The sequence below is a fragment of the Anomalospiza imberbis genome, chromosome 1 (genome assembly GCF_031753505.1).
Source record: "Anomalospiza imberbis isolate Cuckoo-Finch-1a 21T00152 chromosome 1, ASM3175350v1, whole genome shotgun sequence".
Classification (NCBI taxonomy): Eukaryota; Metazoa; Chordata; class Aves; order Passeriformes; family Viduidae; genus Anomalospiza; species Anomalospiza imberbis.
The window spans coordinates 64,827,102-64,842,395 of NC_089681.1; the positions used below are offsets into that span (position 1 = coordinate 64,827,102).

Genomic DNA, 15,294 nt, shown 5'->3' on the forward strand with positions numbered 1-15,294 from the left:
GTCCTTGGTCATGTTGTAGTCACTAAATTTTGTATTTGGGCTGTATTTCAGCGGAGAAGGCTCACACTGCTCTGGCTGGTGCTGCCGTGGGCGCTGTGCAGGGCAGCGAGCGGGGCCTGCCAGAGGGTGCCGTGATTTAGGGCCTCCAGTGTTCCCAGTGTTATAAACACCAATCACTTGGTTTTTAAAATTTTAAAAGTTTAATAATAATAAAATAGTTATAAAAATAGTAATACAATTAGAGTAATGAAAATTTAGAGTTAGGACAATTACAAGACAATAAAAAGCAAAGAATTACGGACGTCCGGATGCTCTCGGGCACTTAAGCCCAATAAGCATGCCTTGGGAACAAAGGAATAATCTTTAAAAGCAGTAGCCTGTTGCATATTCATACATCTCATACATGATGCATAAATTCCTTGCAAATTCAGAACTTTTCTGGTTTTTGTCAACTTCTTCCCCTTAATCCTGGTGGTTCCATAAAGACGGAGAGAAGGTGGAAGAATGTTTGTCTTTTCTGATAAGGAGGCAGTAATTCTTTATGGGCCCCCTTCATTGTCATCTCTGTGTGAAGAGTTTCTTCACTATCTCATCTCTTGCTTGAGTTAGTAAAAAAAAACCCCACATACATAGGTTCTATTTTAACTACAAAACTACATTTACCATACTATTAAAATGTTAATACAGCACTTCTAATCAATATAACATAATACATATAGTATTCAATTTAATATTTGTGAAAAGCCAATCATAAAATATGCATTTTTCACACCAGCATTGGCAAAGGCATAGAACTTTAAAAAAGCTGGGCTTTTTTTTTTCAAAACAAAAGAACATAAAGTACTTTACACGGTTGTGTTGCACACCGTGCACTGGAACAGGTTGTCCAGAGAGGGTGTGGAGTCTTCCTCACTGAAGATATTAAAGAACCATGTGGACACAGTCCTGTGCCAGGCAGGTTGGACCAGATGACCCACTGTGATGCCTTCCAACCTGACCCACCCCGTGATTCTGTTTTCTGGATCTGGACGTGTGGGATGTAATGTTTATTATTTTTTACTTATTTGGGTGCTTTGGCGTGAGGGGTGGAGTACGTTTCAGGCAGTTTATTCAGAGCCGTGTCCCACAGCTGGACTGCTGTGTCTGTCGAGCTCTGTTGGTGCTCCAAAGGCTTAACTAAGGAACATCCCGAGGAAGACGACGAACAAGAAGGATCCATTATTCTTCCTCCTCCTCCTTCCCCGCTCTCTTCCCGGCGCGCTCCCGGTGACGTCACGGCGGGCGCCGGCGCCGCCCTTGCGCGCCGGGGGAAGATGGCGGCGGCCGGGGCGGGCGCGGGGCGGAAGCAGGTGCGGCAGGAGGAGCTGCGGCGCCTCATGAGGGAGAAGCAGCGCCAGAACGCCGGCAAGAAGCGCATCGACTCGCCTTTCGCCAAATATCCTCAGCACCGGGCTCCCTAGAGCTCGGCAAGGAGGGTGGGGGGGAGGGGTGGAGGGAGGGGGTCCGCGCCCCTCACGGTGCTTCCCTTAACGCGGCCGACACGTACAACAGCCTGGGGCACCTGAGCTGCACCCTGTGCAACGCGCCCGTGAAGAGCGAGCTGCTGTGGCAGACCCACGTCCTGGGCAAGCAGCACCGGGAGGTGAGCGGCGGTGCGGAGGGCGCGGGTCTCGGCCGGGCTTTGTTGTTCGGGAGCACCGGGACAGCACCGGGAAGGGGAGGGGCTGGGGAGAGGCCGCGCCGCCGGAGCGGGGTCCTGGGGTTCGCTACTCCTGGCTCTGTGGGCAGTGGGAGCAGCGCAGCGCCCGCCGGGATGAGGGGGTCAGCCAGCCTGGCTGTTCCGTCTGGCTTCTGTTCTCTTAAATCCCATGCGGGGATTGAAAAGCCAGCCCTTAAAAAGGGGGTCCCGTGTTTTTCAGGGGTCCGCTTCTCCGGTGAAGCAGTTCCCACCTTAGCGACAGGTTTTGGCTGTCGCTTGTCTGCAGCTCGGACTTGGAACCGCCCCCGCCTCCCCGCCTTCCCGGGCTTGCTTGGGGACCTGTGAGCTGTCAAGTGACAGCTTATGTGGGGTTAAGAAAATACACTTTTTTTTTCTTTGTAAATCAATAGTAAATACGAAGAACTTGTAAAGCAAGTCAGGGAATTTGTAACTTGGATGCAACCCATTTTTTTTTAATCTTTTTAAGTTCTGCTGCTACTTCTTAGCAAAAACTAAAAGACTATGTTTAATTATACAAGTACTCAGGAAAAGACCAAAGGAACGGAGGGGTTCCAGTTCATTGCCTGCATTCAGACTAGATGACTGTGGCAAAGCAGGGTGATGTCTGTCATGCTGTTAAAATGCCATGTTTTAATTTTAAAACATTTAATATTCTAGGACCACAGAATAAATCCAGCTTTCCTGTTATTTTCTCCAGTGCCTTACTGCTGGCAGTGTCACTGCTCTGTCATTTCTTTCTTACTGCTACAGCCTCCCTTACATGAGTGTCAGTTCTTCCTCCATGTCACATCATTCCAGAGGCTGACAGAAGCACTAGTCTATGTTTTGGTACCTGTGGTGTCTGTTTCAGTGATACTGTTCTAGAAATGTATTAGCTCACTTTGATGAGCTGCTGTAAAAACTCTGTATTTTAAGCTGCAATCCAGAAGTTACTGCTAGTAATGTGTCCCAAATTTCTATTTCTTTACAGAGAGTTGCAGAATTAAAAGGCACAAAGCAGACAGCCACTGGCTCATCTGCTGGCACATCGTCTCATCCTGTCAAGAGAAAAACAGTTGAGACAGAAAATACAGACCTAAAGAGACTAAAAGGTAATGAGAGAGAAATGCTTGCCAGGATCCATCAGTTTTACATCTTGAATGTTTTTGGTTTGTTTTGTTCCTGTGGAAGTGAGTATGAATACACCAGACTGTTCAGTTAATGTCAGCCTGTTGCTGCTGAAAAGGGGAAAAGTTTGATTGCCCTTTCTCTGTGAGTTCTGTGTCAGGAGAGAACTGTGCTTTTGGAAGATTACCTGGTTTTCTTCTGGGTTATTGGGTTAAATTAGGTCATGGAACTGTGGGCTTGGCCCAAATAGATCGAGAAGCAGTGTAAATTAAGCAGTAGGAGCACTTGCCTAGAAGTGGTGTTATTCCTTTTCAGTGGAATCAAGTCACTGGTTTTCCTCAAACCATGCACCAAAGTTCTTGCCAAAGGAAAGACAGTTAATTTTTTTCCTCGGTGCTACCAGACATGTAAATATATGAGACATGATAAATACATATGCATCTGGGGACTTGGTGCTGTCATAGAAGTCAGGGGGATGTTTCTTTTAAAAGCCTGGATTTTAAGAAGTGACTCTTGGCTGTTGTACAGGTACAGATGAAAAGCCACGCACGTCTTCATCGGGGTAAGTAGATCTTGTTATTATGTGTGAATTTTTTCTAACTACCAATGGCTGCATTCTTATCCAGCTCTTCCTTGTCTCTGCTTCCTAGACAGGGGCAAAGGTTCAGAGAGTCAGCAGATCCCTGCTTCTGCCTGTTCTCTAACAGAGTTGTATATTCCTGAACATGGCAGCATCTTCCTGGGTGGACATAATTGTATCAACTCTTAAGACTCTCTGAGAAAACAGGAATTCTTTCACTGTCACTGACAGACCTTAAAGGATTGACATGTGGTGCTATTGCACAGCTTGAACATAACCAGATTGTAGCATGTACTCTAATAATGCTGAGATCCTACAGAAGAGGTGGCAGTCTGAAGTTAACACAAATTTTGAATGTATAATTACATTATATTTATTAACAAAAACTACTGACAAATGACAGATCTTCATTAGGATGGTTTTTGTCACCTAAAATTCATGTAGATGCATATGCTGCAGTTGAACTTGTACAAATACAGGAATGTATTTGCCTTCAAGGGGTCGGGTTAAGCATCTCAGCTGCCCCTGAAAAATTCTGATGGTATTCAGACATCTTTGTAGGGTTGGCAGATGTCAGGTGACACTTGTGGGTCTCGTTTACACTTCACAGGATAAATTACTACCTTGCATAGGTACCACTCGCTTTTTCCTTGTAGGAGTTTGAATTTTGTGCAAAATTAACACTTGAGAGGTTTGTCCATTTTTGAACTTGTTGGTATAATTAGTTTAAAATATAATGTGGAAAAATGTTTGGCTTGCAGACTGCAGCTATTCCAGCAAATCTGTGTTTTCTCATTGCTGAGCCTGTGTGGCTGTTCTGAATTGCAGTCCTGGACAGCACTAGCTACCCAAAATAAATAGCAAATTACTTAGTAGGTGGAAAAAGAATTACTTCAACCACCATTCCAATTTGTTACGGATTATTTTTATTAATGTGAATATGCAAACGGAAAAACGGATCTAAAATATTTTTTAGAATTAACCTGGACATTTCTGGCAGACTTAAAATGAGAGCCCCAAGCATGTGCTGCCTTCAGACAGTGGCTGTGTTGGCAGCTGTGCAGCTCAGGGCATTGCTCATTATCTCACGGTCTGCATTGATCACAGAGGGACTGGGCTGCTGGTGCTGGACTGGAGTCATTGCTGTGAAGTTTCAAACAGTTGTGTTGCGGGCTCTTTACCAGGCTGCCAGCAGATTTTTTTGATGAAGCAGAGCAAGACAGTGCCAGTGTACAGCTTTCCAAGGGCCCAGGTCCCAGTTTATTGTCAGGGAATTACGATGACGACGATGATGATGAAGAGGAGGAACAAGAACAATCAAGCAAATCTTCAGTTGTGCATAAAACGGAAATTCCACCTCCAACTCAAGATGTAATAGCTAATTCTCTGCCTGCAGGTAATGCTGACTGAAATAGTAATTAGTAATTCTTAGTAATTAATAGTGTCTATCTCTGTAAGGAGAAACTGTGATTTAACTGATGATGAAAGGTTTTTATTTTATTTTTCTAATTATTGCCATTAGGTGATGGTGAGGGTGTGTAATATTGAAAGTAGAGATAAACTAGCAAAGAATCTCCTTTTATTATGTGGTGGTTGCTTCTTGATTTTATGTTCTAGTTGTTTGAGGCTACCAAGGGAAGTAACATCTGGCTGTTCTTCCCTTAATTCAGTTAGGTGCTAACTAAAATTCCTGTTTAGTAGGAATTTGAGAAAATGCCTGAACAGCTGTTCTTTTTGTCATAGACTTCTGTTCTTTCCTATAGACTTCTTTGACACCAAAACTCCAGCTGCTCCTATAGTTTCCCATTCAGGATCCATACAGAAAGCAGAGATACAAGAGAAGGTAGTTGAAAGGTAAGCAGTCAAATCAAATATTGATAGTCTTAGGAATTGTAAATAAATGTTTATCTTCCAGGAAATAGAGACTGTGATCACTTAGAACTTATTATGTTTCATTCAGAATGGTTTATGTATATGTGAGCCTCAGGCATTATTTCAGACAGGTATCTTGCACCCTAGGGACAGGAGAAGAGATGGAGCAATGTCATACAGAGTCTGTTTGACATCTCTTTGCAAATTTTAACACAGGGTACTGTGGGAGCTTCATGTCAACCACTGCTTTCCACTGTTTAAAGGAAACTGCTTGTTCTATGGTAATGGTTCAACTCACTTGAGCACTCCTTTAGACAGTGCTTTAGCCTTTCAGAAGTAGAAACAGTGTTGTTATAATGTTTGGGTATTCAGCACACTGGAAAGAACAGTTTAAGAAGCATAAGCTACAGCTCTTGTTTCAACAGTGAGACTTAAACCTTTCTGTGCAGTTCCTTCAAAGTGAGGAAAGACCAAGCCGAAGGAGGAGGTTTTGATGGTTGTAGATAAAATTAAAGGCTTAAAAATCTTACTGTGTTTCTACATACTTACACAATGGATTATGAATTTCGTTCTTGACTATTTTTAACTCTGCAGAAAGCAGATTGTAAAGTGTTAACTTGGGCTAATAGTAATCAAATATTTCAGGAAAGAAAACACTGCTGAAGCTTTGCCAGAAGGTTTCTTTGATGATCCTGAAGTGGATGCAAAAGTAAGTGATCTACTTGTTTTATGCTACTGGATTTATTTCTGCCAGTTGTAATGATTTTTGAAGTAGTAAGGATGCTTTTCCAGGTAATCAGTCATACTGGAATACAGGAAAATGACTGAACTATTTAGACTAGAATACACTATTTCAGTTGGAAGTGACCTGCAATAATCATCCAGTCCAACTGCCTGAAAACTTCAGGGCTGAACCGAAGCTAAAACTTGTTATTAAGGGCTCTGTCCAAATGCATTTTAAGCACTAACAGGCTTGGGGCATTGGCCACCTCTCCAGGAAGGCTGTTCCAGTGTTTGCCCACCCTCTTGGTAAAGAAATGCTTCATACTGCCCAGTCTGAACCTCTCCTGGTGCAGCTTTAAACATTCATTTTGTGTGAATTAGAAAACATGAAAATGGATGGAGGTGGGCAGGAAGAGCTTGTTAAAGTCATCTCTTAGAAGGTATTTTTGATTAGGGTTCCTCTGTGACTCTTAAAGGAATGTCATTTGTTGGCTGGAATACTGAACTGAGATTTGGACAGTCTACCTTTATTTCTGTGAGTCATCCCAGGAAAAGCAGTTCACTTAATTTGTACGTTCAATTTTGCTTTGGAACTGGGGATAGAACACTTCTATAATGTCCTTTATGAGATCCTGCTGAAAAGTGTTGAGTCACTGTGTGACTGATAGGGTGCATCCTTTTGGAATGAAAACAGCTCCATTATGGCACATGCTGTCATCTGTAGTACTGGTTACACCACAAGAGTGAACTTGGTTTTCAGCCCTCTGGTCTTTTACCACTTTGGGGTTTTAGGATGCTCATAAAAGAAAGGAAATATGGGTATTCACCTTGTTTCTCAAAAAAAAAAAAAAAAAAACCCAAAAAACAAAAAACCAAAAAAAACCCAAAAAAAACAAAAAGAAAAACCAAACCCCACAACTAAAAATCTTGGAATTCAAAAACATTATATTTCAGCTTGCACGGTGCCAAATGGTGACCAAAATAAACACTGGTATTGGAAACACAAACTTTTTTTGTTTTGTTTTGTAAAATTTGCCACAGATTTGATGGCTTTCTTGCTTTCTTTATTGAAATATAGTGCTATAGGCCTAAGAGTTTTTATTTTCTTTGAGTATATTTCTTTGTTCACACAGTGGAAGGATGCTGGTGTATTTAAATTGCATTGTGAGGCCAAACCATGACATCTAATTTGGAGACCTTGCAAATAATGCTTCTTCATGTTCAGTTAGTCCCACCGGCCCAGCTAACAGGCTTAGGTGTTTTATTTGCTCTGGCAAGATTCTTTTGGCAGTACTCATGCACATGTGTTGCCATATGTGAATAGTTTTGAATAATGATATTTTGAATATTGAAATGTGTAGCTGAAAAAGCCATGCTTTGGCTAGTGGTTTTTTTTTTTTCTTTTTTGTGTCTAACTGAAGGAGTACGTTTTTCAAATACTTAGTTTCATCATAAGTTGGGAATGCGGGAATACCTAGCAGGAAAAGAGAATCTGCTTACATCTGTGAGGACACTGGTTAGTGACCTTTGTTCTGGTTGTTGCCTGCACTGATAAATTTACAAACGATTACTTGTTCCACTGAATTGCCTGCAGTGGCTCTTCCTTTTAATCAGCCCTTTCTGAGTGTGACTAATACTCGGAGGAAGGAAAATGTTTGTGACATCGTTTATATTGAGGTGGCTGTAGTGGTTCTGTGTTGGAATCATACACAAAATAATTATGTGAAGAATTAACTGGGCATTTGAAAGGGAGATTGTGGGTGTGAAAAATGCTTGTTATTTGCATCAGATACTTGTAAAGCACATAAATTCTGGATTAGATAAATATTTCAAGAAAAAAGAATAACTTTAGTGTTTAAATTTATTGTAAGAAATACAAATAATTATGAATTACAAAAGACAACCACAATGCATAATAACACAGTACATACACATATGACAGAAATAATAACAGAACAGAAAAATGAAATGATGACTATTACTTCCCAGTATGAGTTTGCTTGGAAGCTTCTAATTTATTCTATAAACTTAATTCATACTACTTGATTTTGTATGATCACTCAGGAACAAAACACACCAAACTACTGTCTTTACTAAGGTGATGTCTAACATGTCACCAAAAGAGCAGAATGAATAAAGGGAAAATAAAACTAATGCAAAAAAGATGGTGTCATGACTTACTATGTTCAAACTGCTTAATTCTCCTTGCTATATAATTTCTAACCAGTCCTGAGTCAGGCATAATCTGTCCTCTAAAATATATTATATGCCACATCTTCCAGTCTTGAATTGTGGAAGTTTCAATTACACAGGTAGACTACCTTGTTTATTTATTTGCATTAAAAGCACAATCTGGCTTTGATTACCTTGGCTGTAGATCTTAAACACATTCTTACCACTACTACTTTTTCAGACTTCATGTCATAGTACTAAATGCCATCTACCACAGAATAGAAAGCTTTGCATGTCATTAAAATTGGTGTGTAGCTGTACATTTTCTTCTGTTAGCCAACAAAATTAGACTAGATTTGAAATACAGTCAGGTTACCTAACACCAGCAGACTAGTGACTGAAAGGTTTGATACTTTACGTTACGCCAAAGGCAAACAATTCACTGCTTTTTGTCTTGTGAAATGGCTACTGTATGCAATTGTACAGGCAGCTTACAGAAGAATTTAATAGTTATCACCTGACACAGTGAAATGACAGACCATCAAACTCACTTTTGTTGCTCCAGACATTCCACACCAGCCACTTTTAGTCAATAATTATTCTTTAATGCTGCAATCATGGATGTTGTTTTAATCCAGGAGCAGAGTCAGATATTAATTCTGAAACCATTGTGCCGCTGCATTCTCTCGCTCATATCCATTACTTTAACGGAAATATATCAACCAGACTTTTCTGATAACACAGCATAATTTTTCATATTTCTCCTGATTTTTTTTTACAGTGCCCCAAAGAGTCATTAGACTTAAATTGTTAATTTATAAATTTCCATGTTCCTTAGGTGAGAAAAGTTGATGCTCCAAAGGATCAGATGGACAAAGAATGGGATGAATTTCAAAAGGCAATGCGACAGGTCAACACAGTAAGTAATGGAATCTATATTTATTGATTCTAAATACTATACACAATAAGGAAAACAACAGTTTCATGCAGCTCTGCAGAATGGCTGACACCTGCATTTGTCAGCTGTTTGTTTCAATGCAGTGTGTGGTTAAATGCACTTTATAAATGAGCAAAGGGTTCCTTGTATTTTCCACTTAAATGAAATTAAGTTGAAAACTATTAATCAAGATCCAGTTATATGCATCTACTTACATTTGTTACACTGTATTTTATTTAAATACTATTTAACTAGCATTTACCTCAGATCAGTGTCCTGTATCCAAACAGGACACAATTGTGGGCTCTTCTTTAGCTCTATATTCACATTTTAACTTTTAAAAACACTACCCATTTTTCTGTCTTTTTAAAAAAGTATCTATAAAGTGTAGGTGACCTGGCTTTCATGTTTAATTTACATGTACTGGAAAGGAACTCCAAAATCTGGGAAGGTGACAAAAGAGTTTGAGACACGTAAAATGGCCAGTTTTTCTGTGCTTCAATTTTTCACTGTTTACCATTTTATGGAAAGTCTTCCTGCAGCAGGTGTTTATCTGCCCTTGTGTAGAATTTAAAACTGTACTACAGATTACCTGGTGTTCTCAGTCTTGCCTTAGAGTATTTGCTATCCTTTTAATTATTTTAATTGTAAATAGTTACTCATATGTCAACTGCTGAGAAAAGTGGTGCAGAAAAATGTATCATTGCTCATTTTAAAGCAGTCAGCACTATAAACAGAGCGAATGTTCATACAAAAGCGGTGGTGGATACATTTTGCTAGCATAAGCCATTCAGATAATTCTTCAGCTTAGGAGGAATCTTCTCAGTTATGCGTGGACCATTGATTGCATAGCATCTCCCAGACATTCAGATTTGAGAAAGTATATGCTGAAAAAAATAACAGGTTAGAAACACTTCGGGATCTAGTGGGAATATTTAAACAGTATGTTCAATAAGTGGTGTGTATTCAAGTCCCAAGCACTGGGATAGAGCTCCCGTTTCAGCCTCAGACTGTGGGTGTGTGTTGTTTGTTTATGCTCAGTTTCAAATAGTAGTGTATTGAAAATTTCCAAAGATTAGCCCCAAAGCAGCCAAACTACTTTTGATTTTAAGAAAAAGCATTTCCATTTCAAATTAAACCAGACCATTTTTTTTTCTGTATTTGCCCTTGTAAAGATGGGAATATACATAGAGGAGATTGACACTAACTTCACGTAGAGGGGAGCAGGGGAGGACACAGACATTGTAAAGGAGTGGAAGTGGAATTCAGGATGAAGGTGAATTTTCTTAGTGCTTTTCTGGTTTAGATTTCAGAAGCAATAGTGGCAGAAGATGATGAGGAGGGACGACTAGATCGCCAGATTGGAGAAATTGATGAGCAGATGTAAGTAGATCAATTTTTCCTCAAATTCTCTGTTCTCTAGCAGTAATGGATTGCTCTTTGACTAGAGTGATAAAAACACTTTTAATCTGCGATACTACCTTTCATTAATCATTTGAAGGCCAGACTCCCTCAAATTGCAGAGTGATACCCAATAAAGACATGGATTTTGCTACAAAGTTTTGTAACTTTCTCCAAAGAGAGAATGCACTGGGATCACTGAAAGTACACAAGGCAAACTTTTGGAACAAACTGTCCCTCTTCCCCTGACAAGTGGCTTAATGTCTTAATTTGTATTTCCCCGGGAAATCTGATGGATGTAGAATTTATGTGAACATTTTTAAGAAACATTTCCTGTACTGAAAATGTCCTGTCCTGTGGCAAACCCTCTTTAATTCTAGTAGAAGTTTACTTAAAGGTTTGTGGAGTGATCCACTTCATTACATGAAACGGTTTGTTTGGTTTTGTTTTGCTGAAATGGTGGGTGTGGTGGTTGGATGGGCATTGGTTTAAACTCAAATAATCTGAAATACAGCTCAGTGGAGAAGTTTGTTACCATTTTCATGTAGCTCGACACACTGATATTAACAGTGATAATGGCAATGGTAGCAACTGAAAAGAAAGAGATGGAAACCTGAAACTTTTGGATTGTGTTTACTTAAAATGTAAATAAAGAATCTGAACACTTTGTGCTGCTTTTTTTATTTTCAGAGATGCTACCACTATGTTATCAAAATTGATAATTGATGTTACACCTTTCTCTCATGAGAACCATAAATGGAGCAAAGAATGGCGTTCCTTCTTATGTGGAAGTGGATATTGGTTCTGTGCTTTTTGAAAAATGTTTTGTGACTGTATTGTAGTTGTTAAGTATTTGGATTAGATCTCATTGCTAGAGAACTGACCAAACCTCTCCTCGAGGAGAGTTTTCACTTGCTGAACACTGAGAAGGTACACTATCATCTAGAAAGCTTATTTCCTTTTCACTGATGGGAAGCTGTAAAGCTTCTTTATCCAAAGTTGCAGAAGCAAAATCCAGCACTGGAGGTGATCAAATTAATGTGGAAAGGCCCCAAATGTTAACAGGTGTTTCACTTTCCAACAGCGAATGCTACCGCCGTGTTGAGCTTTTGCGGAACCGCCAGGACGAGATGAAGGAGAAGTTAAAGGAAGCCATGAGATTAAGAGCAGCACAAGAGAAAGAGGAGGAGGATGTTGGTAGTGAAGATGAAGAAGAACTGCAGGATTTGCTGTCACAAGACTGGCGGGTGAAAGGGGCTTTGTTGTAGCATTTCTGCAACATGGTTGACACTCTTTTTATCGGTGGTCTTACTTCCATTGTAAGAAGGGAGATTCTTTTGTTAAATATTTATTTAAAGAGGATCGTGAGGTAAAGAGCCAAGCTTACTAAAAAAATTTTGTAAATCTACAGTGGTGTGTTACTTGTTGTAAAAACTGTATATTGCAAATGTTTTACAATACTGAATGCACCTTTCCTATTTCAATGACTGGTTTCCTACCAGAAGTATTTTAGTGGGATTAATAAATGTGTAAAGAATCTCTAGGCTTTTGGAAGCATTAGCTCAGTTTGGCAATTTTGAGAGTTGGCTTATTGTCTGTAGAAGTGCATAGTCTACAGATTTTTCCCAGATTGGGGGTTTAGGGAAAATATTATGCATTTATGGGTTTTTTTTAAATTTATAGGTGCCCTTCTGTCCATTGCCCCAGCTCCCAATAAAATATGTACATATTTTTAGGGTCTGTTACAGTTTCTCTGTGTATATAAGGACTAAGCTCAGAAGGTCTGAGCCACAGCTTCTCCACAGTGTATAGCCTGTAATGTGCCATAGCACTGCTGAGTATTTTTCTTTATAGTCTCCTGTTTTGCTTAGTGCAGCCATCATGTAGCATACCTCACACGTCTTGAACCAGAGGGATGAGAACACAGTGGTTACATATCTGCATCACTTAATGAAAGGGTGACAAAATGCCTGAGAGGAAGGCACTGGAGACTGAGGAGGTAAAATAATAACTGCAGATACTGGAAATTTTCTTAAAATACTATCTTAGGCACAGAAAGCATGTGCAATTGATTCTGTTTTGATAAACACAGATTAGGTAAAACCAAGAACCAACAAACTTGACAAGACTGGGACATGGAAAGCAGAGCTACCTTTGGTAAGTGTCTATTTTTATTTTTTTTTTTACTTTGTAAATCTTCAAATATTTCAAATTTGCTGAGGACTTCTTAAAAATAAGAGGGATGTGTGGCTTGATTGATATCAAAAAGTAAAGTTGTTAAGAACAGGTTAACCATTTTTTTAATATTCTAGATTTAAAAGTGAGATTTTAAAGGGAGAAAATAAGCTTTGCTCTTATGAAAGCATTCCAGTTACTTGACTCAGAGATGATTATCAACCAAGCAATTAAGATTAGAACTGAACTTAGGTGTTTGATTTGCCTGTTTTGGGGGAAATATTTGATATGGCAGAAGCCCTTTCCTTATAGTGAAATGCGTTTTTATCACTCCCAAATTCCATGATCTTTGGGTTCAGCTCTTCCTATTTATAAAGCTGTCGAAATTCAGGCAATGGTCCCTAGTGGTTTATTGCTTCCACACTTTCCTGCTCACATGTGCTGGCTTACAGATGTTAGTAAGAGGAAGTGTAAGTAGCTGTTGCTGCTGAAATGTTTGATGTGACACAAGAAGTCTTACATGAATTAGGACTGTCACTGAGATAGCAACATTCAGAGAGTATTGAAATACTGAATAAGTGTTCAGAGAATATTGAAATAAATAATGAATGTTTGGACAAGTTGGAGAAAACTTAGCTGGACCAAAACTGAAATAAAATGTCTTTGTAAAGCATGAAACATTCAAACATTCAATGTCTAAGGTGCCTGTCATGCTGCAGTGAAAAATCTCTAGATCCATTTATCCCTGTAAAGAGAACTTCCAGCTGATAGGATGGTGCAATATTAACAGGACAGTCTTTTTCAAAACAAACCAAAGCACAGTCCCCCAGTTTCCCTCTGAGAAAAGCTAAGCTAAGTTTCTGATTGTTCTGTTTATCTTTGCTTTTCACTGACCCCACTCACCAAAGCACACAAGCTTGTTAACACTTAAACTTCAGAACCACTCTGTATTTGACTTAATATACGAGAAACAGATGTAATGAATGTCAGGTTACACTGAGCATCCAGACATGCATGTTTTGACAATATAAAAATGCTAATCTCTGAGTCTATAAATTGCACTACCTTTTTGTACATTTTTCTGTAATTTTACTTTCATCTTGCACATAAATCTGCAAATCATGGTTTCAGCTGTGGATGAGTAGGCAATTAACTGAGCATCAAAACAGTTAAGCTGTTTTAGTCCAGTTGCCTTCATCTTTAGAGGTATTAGTTACAGTGCAGGGATCTTGAACATTCAAATCCAAACCAGTGCACCCCATTGTTATTAGAAGATGGCAGGAATAAACGCCAGATCACTCGTCATTCTACTTGTTCTCCTTGCATAACTTGCTGAAAGGGTAAAGATAGACCAGCCAGGGGGTGTCAGCATTGCTGGGGAAGTGACAGCATCCATCCCTCTTGGTTGTGTCTTGTTTAGGAGTTGGTGCTCTCTTCCTTCGAGGAATTTCACAGATCTCCAAACATTGTTTTATCCAAGTGTTTTACAGCTTACTGCATACAACTGTACCTTTCTTCAGCATTTGAAACAAAAGCTTTTAGAGAGCTTTGTGAAGATGACGGAAGTGTCTTCATCCCTTTTGACCACTGACGTGCATGTGCTGTTGTGCCAAGAGGGCAAGAAATCATCCTGCTTTTTAGTAATGAAAGCATGGCTACAAGAGAGAAGTAGCCTAACCTCATTTAGTAGTCAAGGTAATTTATTAAGGGAAATAATCTCCTGTATCTTAGAAAAACATAGGGATAATTTGTAATCTTAAGTATGTCTTCAGTTTTAGAAAACAATTTTAGGTACTTCTGATGAGCTATTCAGATAGATTGTTAACCAGAGGAAATGATTGTTTTTAAAAATATGTACTTACTTAATTTCTTTCTCATTTCTTAACTTCCTTGAATTCTGTTTCTTAACAATTAAGATGAAAGTAATTCTAATAACTAGCTCTTTCAATAACCACTATTAAGAATGAAATTTTAATTGGCATTAGGAAGACTATTTTAATTCTCTGGTCTGCAGGACTTGCAGAAAACTGAAATATTGGAGTTAGGGAGGAAGACATTTGTAATCCTTATTTACTCATATAATAATGGAAAGTTGTCCAAACTTAGAAACTGTGGAATTTCATGCCACCAAAAAGTAGTTAAGATTCCCCAGCTGGGTGGTTTTGGAGCTTGTAAGTGACTTCCAGGGGCAGGATGTGTGTGTCTGCATGTTTGAAATGGAGTTCCAGGGAGCAGCTCACCATAGCTACAGCTGCTGGTAGTGAGCTCTCCTCTGGCAAGGCAGGCAATTGGTGGTATTTGCTGTGCTAACCAGTGGTAAAAACCAGTGGTAATTGCTGTGCTAACTTCTCTCCTGCTTTGAAGAAATAAGCTGCTGCTGTCACGCCTTAGATGTGGAACAAGGTCTGTATTTGGTACAGGGGAGCCCAAAAGTGACCGTACAAAACCAACAAACCCAAATAACAGCAAACCAATGTTCTCATTTGCTAATGTGATTGTTTCTCCTCTACTACAGTGTTTAATTTTAAAATTTGTTTCAAATTGCAAATACTGATTGAAAAGAACATTAACGTTAGCTTTGGCCAGGCCCCCTGCCAATAAATTCAG

General features: G+C 39.4%; 2 protein-coding genes across 5 annotated transcripts in view; one reads left to right on the top strand and one right to left on the bottom strand.

Moving 5' to 3' along the window:
• Window positions 1-1,287: 1,287 nt before the first annotated feature.
• Window positions 1,288-13,077, top strand: ZNF830 (zinc finger protein 830). Its single transcript, XM_068195339.1, has 10 exons — window positions 1,288-1,435; window positions 1,543-1,642; window positions 2,691-2,811; window positions 3,356-3,389; window positions 4,592-4,803; window positions 5,171-5,261; window positions 5,925-5,988; window positions 9,013-9,093; window positions 10,418-10,494; window positions 11,597-13,077. Exons 1-10 carry the CDS (start codon window positions 1,314-1,316, stop codon window positions 11,778-11,780), a joined length of 1,086 nt encoding a protein of 361 aa, XP_068051440.1. The 5' UTR covers window positions 1,288-1,313; the 3' UTR covers window positions 11,781-13,077.
• LOC137476785 (poly(rC)-binding protein 3-like) overlaps window positions 7,846-15,294 on the bottom strand; it is a 498,078-nt gene continuing 490,629 nt past the window's right edge. For all 4 annotated transcript variants that reach the window (XM_068195267.1, XM_068195274.1, XM_068195250.1 and 1 more), the window contains one exon: window positions 7,846-9,998. In XM_068195267.1, coding sequence (XP_068051368.1) covers window positions 9,978-9,998 — 21 coding nt within the window. In that variant the 3' untranslated portion in view covers window positions 7,846-9,977. The remainder of the gene's footprint in view (window positions 9,999-15,294) is intronic.